Source organism: Calidris pugnax, unplaced genomic scaffold, assembly GCF_001431845.1.
Source record: "Calidris pugnax isolate Ruff unplaced genomic scaffold, ASM143184v1 scaffold56, whole genome shotgun sequence".
In the NCBI taxonomy this organism is placed as follows: domain Eukaryota; kingdom Metazoa; phylum Chordata; class Aves; order Charadriiformes; family Scolopacidae; genus Calidris; species Calidris pugnax.
Window position 1 is genome coordinate 9,462,806 of NW_015090839.1, and position 12,080 is coordinate 9,474,885.

The window sequence follows — 12,080 nt, forward strand, 5'->3', positions numbered from 1 at the left end:
TCAGGACACCAACTTAGACAGCACCTTCTGTTAATCACAGTGAACAGTAATTCTCATATGGCTGTCACTACTTAGAAGTACAGGGAACTTATTTGCTGTTTGTTTTGAAAGTCACTTCATAAGAGCAACGTTCTGTAATGGGAAGATCCAGGTTCCAGTCAAGGATACAAAGGCTACAGACAGTGCAGGATTTCCAACAACAGGAGGGGAAGGAAGGAGAGGAAAAGAAGGAAGGAGAGGAAAAGAAGGAAGGAGAGGAAAAGAAGGAAGGAGAGGAAAAGAAGGAAGGAGAGGAAAAGAAGGAAGGAGAGGAAAAGAAGGAAGGAGAGGAAAAGAAGGAAGGAGAGGAAAAGAAGGAAGGAGAGGAAAAGAAGGAAGGAGAGGAAAAGAAGGAAGGAGAGGAAAAGAAGGAAGGAGAGGAAAAGAAGGAAGGAGAGGAAAAGAAGGAAGGAGAGGAAAAGAAGGAAGGAGAGGAAAAGAAGGAAGGAGAGGAAAAGAAGGAAGGAGAGGAAAAGAAGGAAGGAGAGGAAAAGAAGGAAGGAGAGGAAAAGAAGGAAGGAGAGGAAAAGAAGGAAGGAGAGGAAAAGAAGGAAGGAGACATAGGACAGGAAGAGTAACAAAAAGGTTAGGTTTTACTTGTGTAAGTATAGATTTTCTTACTGCCACTCTGGCTGCCTTTGGGAACTGAGATTTGTACCGGGCTAGCAGATTTAGAGGGAACACAGGGGAAAGCCATACCTTCTGAAGGGGCAACTAGAGGCCAGACACCATACTCCAGCGTATTTAAACCAGCAGTAGTTTCATTTAGCAAAGGCAAGTGAATTACACCCATAGTGCAGTAAAGGGAAAAGAAATGCAGCAGAGGGGTGGGGGCCAAATAGCAACAGGGACCCAGGGCACCCCTCCATAATACACCAAGACACCAACCCACGTCAGAGCGGAAAGGATGCTGTCACCAAAAGAAGGTTAGTCAGTGTCACAAACTTTAAATTATTAACTATAATCATTGTTTTAACTGCTTATGTCAGAAGCCCAGAATATTCTATGGCAAGTGACAGACTAATTGAGACTGCAAGCTTGATTTCACACCATGCTATAAGTTTATTTGCAGGATTGCCCCAGAAACAGAGCGATTTGTATTTTAAGCCTGAAGAGCTCCACACAAGGAAGGCTGCATTTCCCATTACACCCCGCACTAACAGTGTTATCTAACCATGAAGATATCACAAAGACTTAAACTAAAGCAAACTAGCAATGAGACTCAAAGAGCATTATTCAATGCTCACGGTTCAACTTCAAGAAACAAATACATAAAGAAACATGGTTTTTTTCCAAAAGATTTGCTTCTCATATTTAGTCAGCCTACCAATCCCATTACCCGAGTAGGTTTTCCACTTTTATTCCTCCTGACAGACTGCAGAGGAAAAAAAGCTCTGTAAAAGCTTTTTCATTAATGGAACTGTTTTGCAGATATGACATCATCAGTTCTACCTAAAAGCAAAAGAACTAATTGCTTGCTGGAAGACTGTACTTCAAAAGCAAGTCTAGCACAAGTAAACAGCACACTGATTTAGTCATATCTGTGTTACATTTTAAAGTATTGCTGACTTGTTAGGACTAGTTTTAAGTATCTTGCCACTACTTTCCATCACAGACATTTTCCCCCACAAAATAACCCACATTTTGAAAAGCCCTCAGATCCCCATGGAGTCAAAAAAGTTTATTTATAGCAGATCAAAAGCTTTATTAGACTAATTTGGGTGGGTTCTTCTAGTTCATTATACCCACGAGGAATGAAATAGACTAATAAAATGTTTACTTCAAGGCTTCCATCCTGACACACCAAACCTCTGGGAAGGCTCAGGTTGCTCCTGTGGGAGGGGACCTGCCTGGGTCAGTCACACACCAGTGTCACAGACAACAGCAAAGCACGACTGGGACAGCAGACACCCGAGGGGCCGACATTCTCTCCGCATTTACCTTCCGTTCAAGGTCTAACTTCAAAAAACATTCCAGTTAACTAGGGACTTTCACTGCTCTCCAAGCAAGGCTATGGAACTCAATACATTTGAGTCGATTCAGCCTTTTTGGGTTAAGCATCATAATCAAGACCCGAAAAAAGAACTGCAGGTGAAAATACATGGAAGAAAAAACTGTTCAAAGGCTTATATGTAATTTAAAAAAATAATAATAATAAAGCAAAGTGCCTAGACACTGATGACACAGATGAAAACTACAGTAAACTGTTGATTCTCCACTATAAAAAAAAACATGTTTCTGTGTATGTTAAATATTCCCTTTTGCATTTCACATGAATCCCCTCACACATCATACTGTGATTTTGTTCTAATTTCATTCACCACCTGTAAAGTGAAGTTCTATGTACTCCATAATGTAGATTACGATCATCAACTACAGCAAAGGAAACAGATGCTAGCTTTTTAACTCTACTGTCACTTTTAGCCTCTGGTCACTATAGGGGAAGGATTAAAATACATTTTTTCATTTTTCTATGTTTTCTGCTTCCTCTCTTTAGTCTGAAAAGCCACTCCATTGTACCGTAGAGGAGGAGAAGGAAAGAGGGAAAATACAGCAAGAAACTCAACAGAGAAAAAAGCATGAAAGTGAAACTGCAAGGTAAAAATATTGAGAAAATTTGGAATTAGTTACATTTCTTTAATTTTACTTCTAGCAGAGAAGAGGGATGGAATGTTATTCCTCTGAAATAAGCAAAAAGGTAAATGTGTTCGGTGTACAAACAAAAAAATTAATCATTTCTTTTGTTTATGTATGTACAATGAAAAGCGTATCTATCATGATACTATAATAAAGCCATTGTGCAATTTAATTCCAATTTGTATAAAAGTTGAACCAGACAAACCATTTGTATCTCTAAGAGTAAATTTTATAATGTAATAAATATTTGCTAGCCATAATCCATATCAAAACATTTCTAATTACCACACTGCAGGATTAACAACATGAAGAGTTTCAAGCCTTTAAAAGTATTTTTTCAGGTTACACTGTTTCAGTAATTTATATTGCAGTAGCATTTAATAAAATTTGACTTGCTATTTACTAAAAAGAGACTGCTCTCAGTAAGATACTTTAATTACTACAATACATTTCTCATTTTAGACTCTTTTGCCTTAGTTTTATTGTAAGTATGAATATCTGTATAATGAAGAATAAAATTTTAATAAATTAACTGTCTAGAGGTTTTTTTTCTTTTTTAAATAGCAGCTAACAACTGCATGCCTATAAATAATTCCTTGCAAAGTTAGGTATCATCCACCTCCTTTCCCTTCCAAGTAAAGGTCATCAATTTTTTCCACAAGTGAACTCAACAACAGCTGAATTAATCCTGTTTGAGGTTAATTGTGACAAGCTTGAGGGCAATAGTCGAGATCCAGAATAAAATATTTACCATTTGAGTATTCTTCTCATTTTCAACTACCTCATCATATATGAAAGAGCCCGCAAAATATAAGCCACAACTAATTGCAACATTCTGAATTATTATTTTCTCACATGTAAGACACACGGGACTACTCTACTTCAGTCAACCCAATCACCTGGGATAAGATATCACCAAAAGTAAAACACAGGGCTTCATTTCAGACTTCTTTCAGTAAAGCATATTAATAGACTATACACAATCTAAAAATCATTTGTCCACAAATAAGGAGGTAATGGCAGTAACAAATACATTTTTTTTTTTAAATAATCAAATTTAGTTTTTATTTAAATTAATGATTTGTAATGCAGTTCCACTGGTAAAGCCCACTCAAGACAACTCTGCGAATACAAGCTGTATCTTTAAAATTAAACCTTTACGTCCCTTCCAACCTAGAAGATTCTGTGATTCTGTAAGATCAAGAATTTCTTCATGGTTACCTCAATAACTACCCTACCCATGTAACATTTTCTCTATTTAGCTAGTCCACTCCAAATTTTCGATTTATAACCCTCAAATGGATACACCACAATCCCTTGATACAGCTATTTCCATCAGACATCTTTAAAAAGTCACATCAGATTCTATTTTAAATTGTCACTTTGAGTTACAAGTTTCTGCTATCAGAGTCTAAAGAGTAGCAGACTGGTAAAAGTGGCCCAGTGAAAAAATGCAAGCGTCCATTTCTGACTTTAGATTTATATTTATTTTATTAATAATTTCTATAGTTCCTGCAGTATTATTAGTTTCAATGGGGCTGGACACAATTACTGTTTGCTTTCTCTCCGAAATTACATTCTATCCCAAATTTTGAAAACAGATGCCCACTACCGATCTGAGAATATCATAAAATGGCAACAAAGCTCTGAAATACTAAATAAGCACTGAACTGTCATAAAGAAGAACAGTCCACCAAAACCATCATAATAATTTAAATTAAGTGAAGAAATGTTATATTTATCTGGCAAAATGGCAATATTTCTTTGGCAATATAATACCTTTTACTTTCTTCCAACTAGTTTAAATGGTAGATTTAAAAAAAAAAACAAACCACCAAACCACAGAAATTATGCAGTTCACTAAGCCAGAAAATGGCTCTTAAGTAAATTATTTGGGGAAAGAATAGAAGTAATGCTTTTGTTACTTGTGTTATATGTGTTGCTCTGTGAATGTATTCTAACTGATGTTAATATTTATTCCAGTGTTAGATAATCCTCCATTAGTTAATTAAGTTCAGTTCTGAACTTATTAACCAGTATTTCCCTAACCATTTAGTTAAAGTATTTTAAATGATACCCTATTAAATGTTAGGAATGTACTACAGTTTGCAAAATTAAATTAATGGAGTATCTCCCATTTATACAGACTCTCTCCTAAGTCCTAATTCATTTTGAAAACTTAAATTACAGCATAACTGTAATAATTTCTATTCAGAAGTGATAATTGCTGCACGGATTTACTCTGTATGGTACCAGGCATCCCTAAATCCCTTTTCAACTGCTACATGTGAGAAAAGAAATAGAAATCAAGAAGTGCTAGAGTGCTCAGAACTTCCCAGGACTATTCTACAGATTCATTTTCAAATCCAGGCCCCACGCTGAAGACAGCAATAGACTTTAAACGTAATTTTTGACTGTTATTAAAATATTTTAATTGATTTATTGTTATGTACACATTGTTAATGCACATCTTGAACACAGAATGGTACAGCCCAGTTGCTGTATAAAACAATATTTGTTCAGAGTTTATGTTTTATTCTTGAAGATGTTGTAAGAAATTTGAAAATAACACTAAACCTCATTATATAAAAATATGCATTACCCTCTATTTTGCTACATATACCAGTATATATACATCTATATGTACACACCATACAGATACACCTATAATGGATCACTTCCTTTCAAGCTTATCCTGTCACTCATTAAAGGAATCCTTGAAGTTTACAACTAAAGCTTCCTATGCCCTCCAAATTCCCGTTTTCATAATGAAATGATCTTAATGTCAGCTACTTTGCCAACACTTTCATTGTCATTATTCTACAGCTTCATCAACTCAAGAGTTAAAAGTGCACAGAGAAGTGGACAGAATTCCTGAAATACCAATTCTATCCTGTTATCATTCATACTGAATTACTAGATGAGCCTCTCAGTAGGCAGGTGTAACATGTCATGCTTTTGAAATATGCAAATTCATCTTCCATCATTTAAAAAATAAAGTATGTTCTTAAATCCTGATAATATTTCCTTGTGCGTTCCACACAGAAGTAGAAAGAATTCATTTCAGTGATCAAAATATTAGTGCTTACAAGTCAACAGCAGCAATTTCTATTCAGGGAAATCCTCCAATTTCTGTTACATTGAATTCTGTATTTTTAACAACACTCAAAACATGTTAAGACAAAAGCTTATATTGAATTCTCAGCTGCATACCCAAGATATGAACAGTCACCAAAATTTATATAAAACCAAAATTGAGCTGCCCTAACGTCTGACTGAATATAACTCTAAGTTCTTGCATTCCTAGCAAGTTAATTTGTATGACCAGATGAAACAGACTAGGCAACTTAGAATACATAACTTTGAACTTCTTATACATTTTGCTATCTAATCAATTTTTCAGGCAATGAGGAAAAAAAAAAATACGGAGAATCAAACTTTTACCCGATGACCCTCATAGCAAAAAAATCTGTTATGTGAAAACACAGCCTGTATGACATAGAGCCCCAACGGGGTCCAAAGTACAAGAGAATGCAAGAATACTTCAGTTTGTATCAGGAAGTCAAGCTGTACTGATGATGCATGAGAGAGTTTTGTTATTTATATATTTATTGAACAAGAAAATGAGCCTTCCAAAAATTAAAACAGAAACCCAACAAATAAAATCCAGTACTCTCCCTCTCTCTTCGAAATTCATCTAAATAAAGTCCGTATTTGTAAGCCAGGTACGTAAGTGTAGAAAGTACTCAACTGGACAGTTGCCTGTATAAGCACATGCAGTGCATCCACACACGGAAATATATTACTTTTTCTTTATCCAGTGTACAGGGTATAAGCATAAGGAGACAGAATTTTAATTATATAAGAAATCCTAAGTTTGCCACTTAGTAAGTTTCCTAACATTGCAAGCTCAACAACCACCCTTTAAAGATATTGGCACTATTTCATTCTGCATGCTTTATGTGAGTGAGACTGTACAGAACAACCCCTAGACACACACACAAATTAAGATCAGTTAACAAATGGATATTTTACAACAACAGCAGAGTAAGTAAACAAAGATCCTGGCATGAAAGAAAGTGGTAGGAATATTTAACTTCCCTTTTACCTAGCAATTACTGCCAACAAACATCAACGTGCATTCACAGTTGACTATTTTACTGAAGCCCTTTAATATCTTGTTTAAACTGGTACATGTCCTTGATCCCCCCCTGTCAACAGGTATTGCCAGTTTGTTTTTCTTCAATAGGATCCTAGTACTTTTCAATGTGTAGGCCAGGTGTTATAGCGTGGGACTGGTTTTGTCTGTGGTTACATGGTTTTAACTGTTATAATTGCATGCACTTTATCACAGGATGGGCAACACAAAGCATTAAACAAATCCTATCGCCTCAGTGTCCCTACCACCTCAGTGTCCTATCACCTCAAGAAAGCACTTGCACTCAAGCATCACATGAACAGCCATCCTTCTAGTTTCACCCTTGGCTGGTCTAGATGGAAGTTAAAATTCTGAAAGGTAAAGAGACTTGATGCAACCTTCCTACTTTGGGTCTTTCTTACTTCTCTACAGATTCTTCTACCTGAAGTTACTTTTCCCCAGGCCAGAATCCCTCCTAGTAGAAGGAAAATGAGGAGTTTTGTCTACTGTCTTTACCTTCTGGTAGTGAAGTCACCACTGCGCTCCTAAACACACAATTTCAAACAAAGATGAATCAAGCGGCCTGATGTTTTTGGCTGAAGAGAGAGAGATCAAGCACAATCATTTCAACGACATTTTATACAAGCTACCGTAATGATCCTTCTCTTATTTCCTAGATTAGTCTTCTTTTTTTTTTCCTAGACTAGTATTTTTTAGTTTTTCATTTGGAGGTCTTCTGTAGCGGGATCCTGTACAGCAAGTTTAAAACTATTGACAATAACCCTTCTTTCCTAGCTACCCTTTCCAGTGTCTTTAGTACTAATCCATGAAACTCCCAAAGCTGCTCCTTGTTGTACAAGTTATCTTTGGAACCAACCTCATTACTAAAAATTATAATAATAATAAAAAAAATACACTGTCTTCATCTTCTGTTTGCATCCCCTCTGTGCCACACCAAGGAAGCACCAACGAGCGGCCCATGCTCAACCCTATACAAAGAAGACAGCAAGAAAAATCACTTCCACTTACTTGGTGTTAATTCTGGGTTTCCTTTTAAGTTCATCATCTTTGGAATTGAAGGTCCATATATGTCTGCATCAAGTAAACCGACTTCTTTCGTCTGTGTAAGGAACAAAAAAAGAAGAAAGTATTTGTCAAAATGTCTGTCGTCCTTTATGAAGTACTAGTTGAGAAAAATTTCACAACTGCCCATAGAAATAAAAATATTATTTTAGACATAAGTTAATGTGAAAAACATAAAACCATATTTTATCTTTCACTTAAGTGGCCAGAGTAAACTTTTGCAGACATCTTGAAAATACTGAAATGCAAGTCTCTGAAGCCAATTAAGCAGGCATAACATTTTAATCAAATGCATTTACACAAAAGAATGCTAAAAATATGGGTTTATTCAACTACATATGGTACATTAGGCAATAAACTTTAAATAAAAATTATTTCAACTATGTAGTCTAGACTTACAAGTTTCATTTCTATATGCTTTTTTTTATAAATATACATACATATTTTGTGGAAATTAAACTATTTTTCCTACAGATGGCAAGACACACTACCAATTACTAAGTTCTACAAATTAACTAGTAAAGAGCAAGCCCTTTAAAGTGCTGAACGTCAAGTTTCTCTAATATAAAAAGCTAACTGTATTCAAGATTTTGCAAAATTGCAAGCAAGTATGTTCAAAGGCTTGTTTGAAAGGCTAAGGCAGGAATGGGAGCTCTCCCCACAATGCTGAATCAGACTTTCACTGTTAGCATTTCAAAATGTGTGCTTGATTTTTTGGATGAAGCTTTCATAATTTGGTATCATATATTAAGCCATTTCGTTATCACCGTTTTCATAGGAAAGATGGAGAGAAAGATAAAGTCTTAGTGAGAACTATCAAGTTTCTGGTTAGAAGAAGAGTATAATGAGGCTTTTAACGCAAGTATACACCATCTCTACCCTTGAACAGGACACCTAAACATGCAGGATATCCTGTGGCATCACAATCAGTTTGTTTGTCATTTGGTTTTGTTGTTTTGGTGTTGTGTTTTTTTTAACACAGTAATGTACCTGGATTAATATGCTGGTTTTGGTTGGAATAGAGTTAATTTTCTTCCCGATAGTGAGAATTTGGCTGGTAGGTTTTGGATGTGTGCTGGAATCAGCATTGGTAACACAGGGATGTTTCAGTTGCTGCTGAGCAGCACCTGCACAGAGTTGGGGCCTTTTCTGCCTCTCACACCATCCCACCCGAGAGCAGGCCAAGGGGCACGAGAAGCTGGAAGGAGACACGGCCAGGACAGACACTGACCCCAACTACCAAAGGGCTATTCCATACCATGTGATGTCATACTCAGTATATAAAGCTGGGGAAGGAGGAAGAGGGGGTACATTTGGAGTTATGGCATTTGTCTTCCCAAATCACCATTAAATGTAATGGAGCCCCACTTTCCTGGAGAAGACCTTATGGGTCTCTACAACTACTGGGGGTTGGTCTCTTCTCCCAGGTTACAACTGATAGGACAAGAGGAAACGGCCTCAAGTTACACCAGGGGAGGTTTAAATTGGATATTAGGAAAAATTTCTTCATGGAAAGGGTTATCAAGCATTGGAACAGGCTGCCCGGGGAAGCGGTTGAGTCAGTATCCCTGGAAGTATTTAAAAGATGGGCAGATGTGGTGCTGAGGGACGTGGCTTAATGGTGTTTTGGGCAGTGTTAGTTTGATGGTTGGATTCAATGATCTTAAAGGTCCCTTCCAACCTAGACGACTCTATGGCTGAAGACCTTCCTGCTGATGGGAAGTAAGGAATGAATTCCTTATTTTGCTTTGCTTACATGCACAGCTTTTGTTTTACCTATCTTTATCTCAACCCACACGTTTTCTCACCTTTACTCTTCCAATTCTCTCCCTCATCGGGGGCGGGGAGGAGAAGAGAGCAAGTGGCTGGGGAGTGCTTAGGTGTTGGATGGGGTTAAACCACAACAATTACGAACCTAGGTATTCAGGCCACTACTTCCAAACTAATCTGAATTTCAATTAAGATAAAGAAACTAACTCATAGACCCCTAGGCACCTGAGAAGTAAGACTGACCCTTTTTACTACAACATATGTAATAATTTGAGTTTGGGGGTTTGTTTTTCTGCGGGGGTTGCCTTTTTTTTTTTTCTTCTTTTTCTAAACTGTTGATATTGAACCCTGGAGACATCCTTAACAGCTGAACAACTTAGCTAATATAAACCAAATGCATCTTAAATTTTACAACTAAGATGTAAAAAATGCATTACTGTACATGATCTACTATGTACTTTGAAAAATAAGTTTTGACTACAAAAATCAACCAAGTTTGGATTGTTATTCAATATACTTCTTTGTTAAACAGAGCAAAGCATATGTAATTACATGCATTATTTAACTTAGATTTTTTTTTTAGTATTTCTTTCTTTGTAACACCTTGTGAAAGCTATTACAAAAAAGTTCAGGAGTTACTCTGACAAATTATTCTACTTCTTGTCTACTGTATGAAAGCTGCAATTTCAAAAAGACTGAAAAGACCCGTTTTTATGCTAGATTTCAAAGACATCAACAACAGTATTAGAGCTTCTTTGTTCTTGTACAAAATGCATATTTTAACAGATTAGAAAGATTCATGACTCAGTCCCTTTATCTGTGTCAGCAGCTAATCGAACCCATCAAAACATCATTTCAGGGCTGTGCCACCTAATTCCTTCTCAAATGAAAGTAAATATTTGCAGAAAAATCTACATGGTATTTTAAACCTGACTGACATCTTTTCCCTCAACTTTCTGAGGGTTTTTCCCCGCAACAAGGATCATGACTATCCATTGACTGGCTAACTACAATGATCTTAATTCACTGCAGTTTTGTTTTCAGCCTAAAGGGACTGAAGATTTAGGATGATCTAAATTAATTAGATTGACTTCATGACCTCCTGGGCATAGTTAGATCTTCACCACCACAGGCCGCTTATTCCTAGGAGTCAGTAGTAATATATCTACAAGTGTACCAAATTTCCTGAAATGAAAAATAAATACATGTACATTGGAGAAAAACCTCAATTACCTAGGAAGACTCTGCAAATTCAGTGACTACTCCAAATTACAAAGCTAATCTTTGTTTCAAGCTAATACAGTTTCTCAAAACAATTTACACACTTGCGCAAAAGTAAGAAAAATGCCTGTTCCTGAGATGCACTGCTTTTGCTTGTGGTTATAGTTCACTAAATGTTTGTCTTCTAACAGAAAAAAAAAATTAACAGATTTTCCAGTTTCTACAACTCACGTCAATGAAAGCACAAGTGTTCCTGTAAGCATGCTGCTTTCTACAGGATTATAGAAGAATGGTCTTTTGGAAAATCTTTACATCAGTGGCAGAATCTAAAGATAACCTAAGGTCGTTTTTTTTCTTCACCAAGAAATTCAACATGTTAGGTAAAAAGACTTCATATTGCTTAAGATTAGCAGCTTATACAGAAAGCACTGACCCAAGAAGCTAAAGTTTTGAGATCTGTTTCTCCCAACTATCCCTGCATTTGCGGTATGTAAGCATCCCTAGAATACTAATAATAACCCTTGACTCAAGGTTTAGTGTACCTTGGAAAAGTATTATGGCAGCTACCAAGGGATCTTTTAAGACAGGCACAGCACAGTCCAGATCATCTCTTCCAACATTTACAATGTTTTAAAACCCCAAGAGAAAATAATTTGCACACACCTGTGTGTTTCACACATGAAACCGTTAATCAGAATTACCAATGCCAGATATTTCTCATACTGATTGAAGTTTAATCCAGATGCGTGAGTTAATAGAAAATACACCTACATTTTAATAAATTGCTTCACCCATATAACCCACACTTTGTATAAATTAGCACATCTTTCAAAGTAGTGCTGTATTAAAAAAAATCATAAAAACCATGCATAACATTAGACAAGTCAAAATAGAGTATCTAGGCAAAAGGAACCAAACATACAGGATCATAAACAGAACGAGGAAGGCAACTTAAAAAAAAAGAAAAAAGCAGCTCTAGAATTCCTCTAATGTCTTCTGACATGATTTCATATTCATATACCTCTCATATCAATGCTGAACCATTATTTTTCTTAAGTAATACTAGGGCTATACAGACAGAAACTCAGCACTCAAAGCACATCTAAGCATGTCAAAGTCCCCCTGCTTCTAAGTGTTTTTCAGAGCCCAGCACACACCGCTGCTACAGCCACCCCTAGAACTCTGCAGGAAA

The 12,080-nt window shown here is 36.3% G+C and overlaps 1 protein-coding gene across 6 annotated transcripts in view; it reads right to left on the reverse strand.

Annotated features, from left to right (window-relative positions):
- NUBPL (nucleotide binding protein-like) overlaps positions 1-12,080 on the reverse strand; it is an 87,151-nt gene that overhangs the window by 60,675 nt on the left and 14,396 nt on the right. For all 6 annotated transcript variants that reach the window (XM_014941721.1, XM_014941724.1, XM_014941726.1 and 3 more), the window contains one exon: positions 7,844-7,934. In XM_014941721.1, coding sequence (XP_014797207.1) covers positions 7,844-7,934 — 91 coding nt within the window. The remainder of the gene's footprint in view (positions 1-7,843; positions 7,935-12,080) is intronic.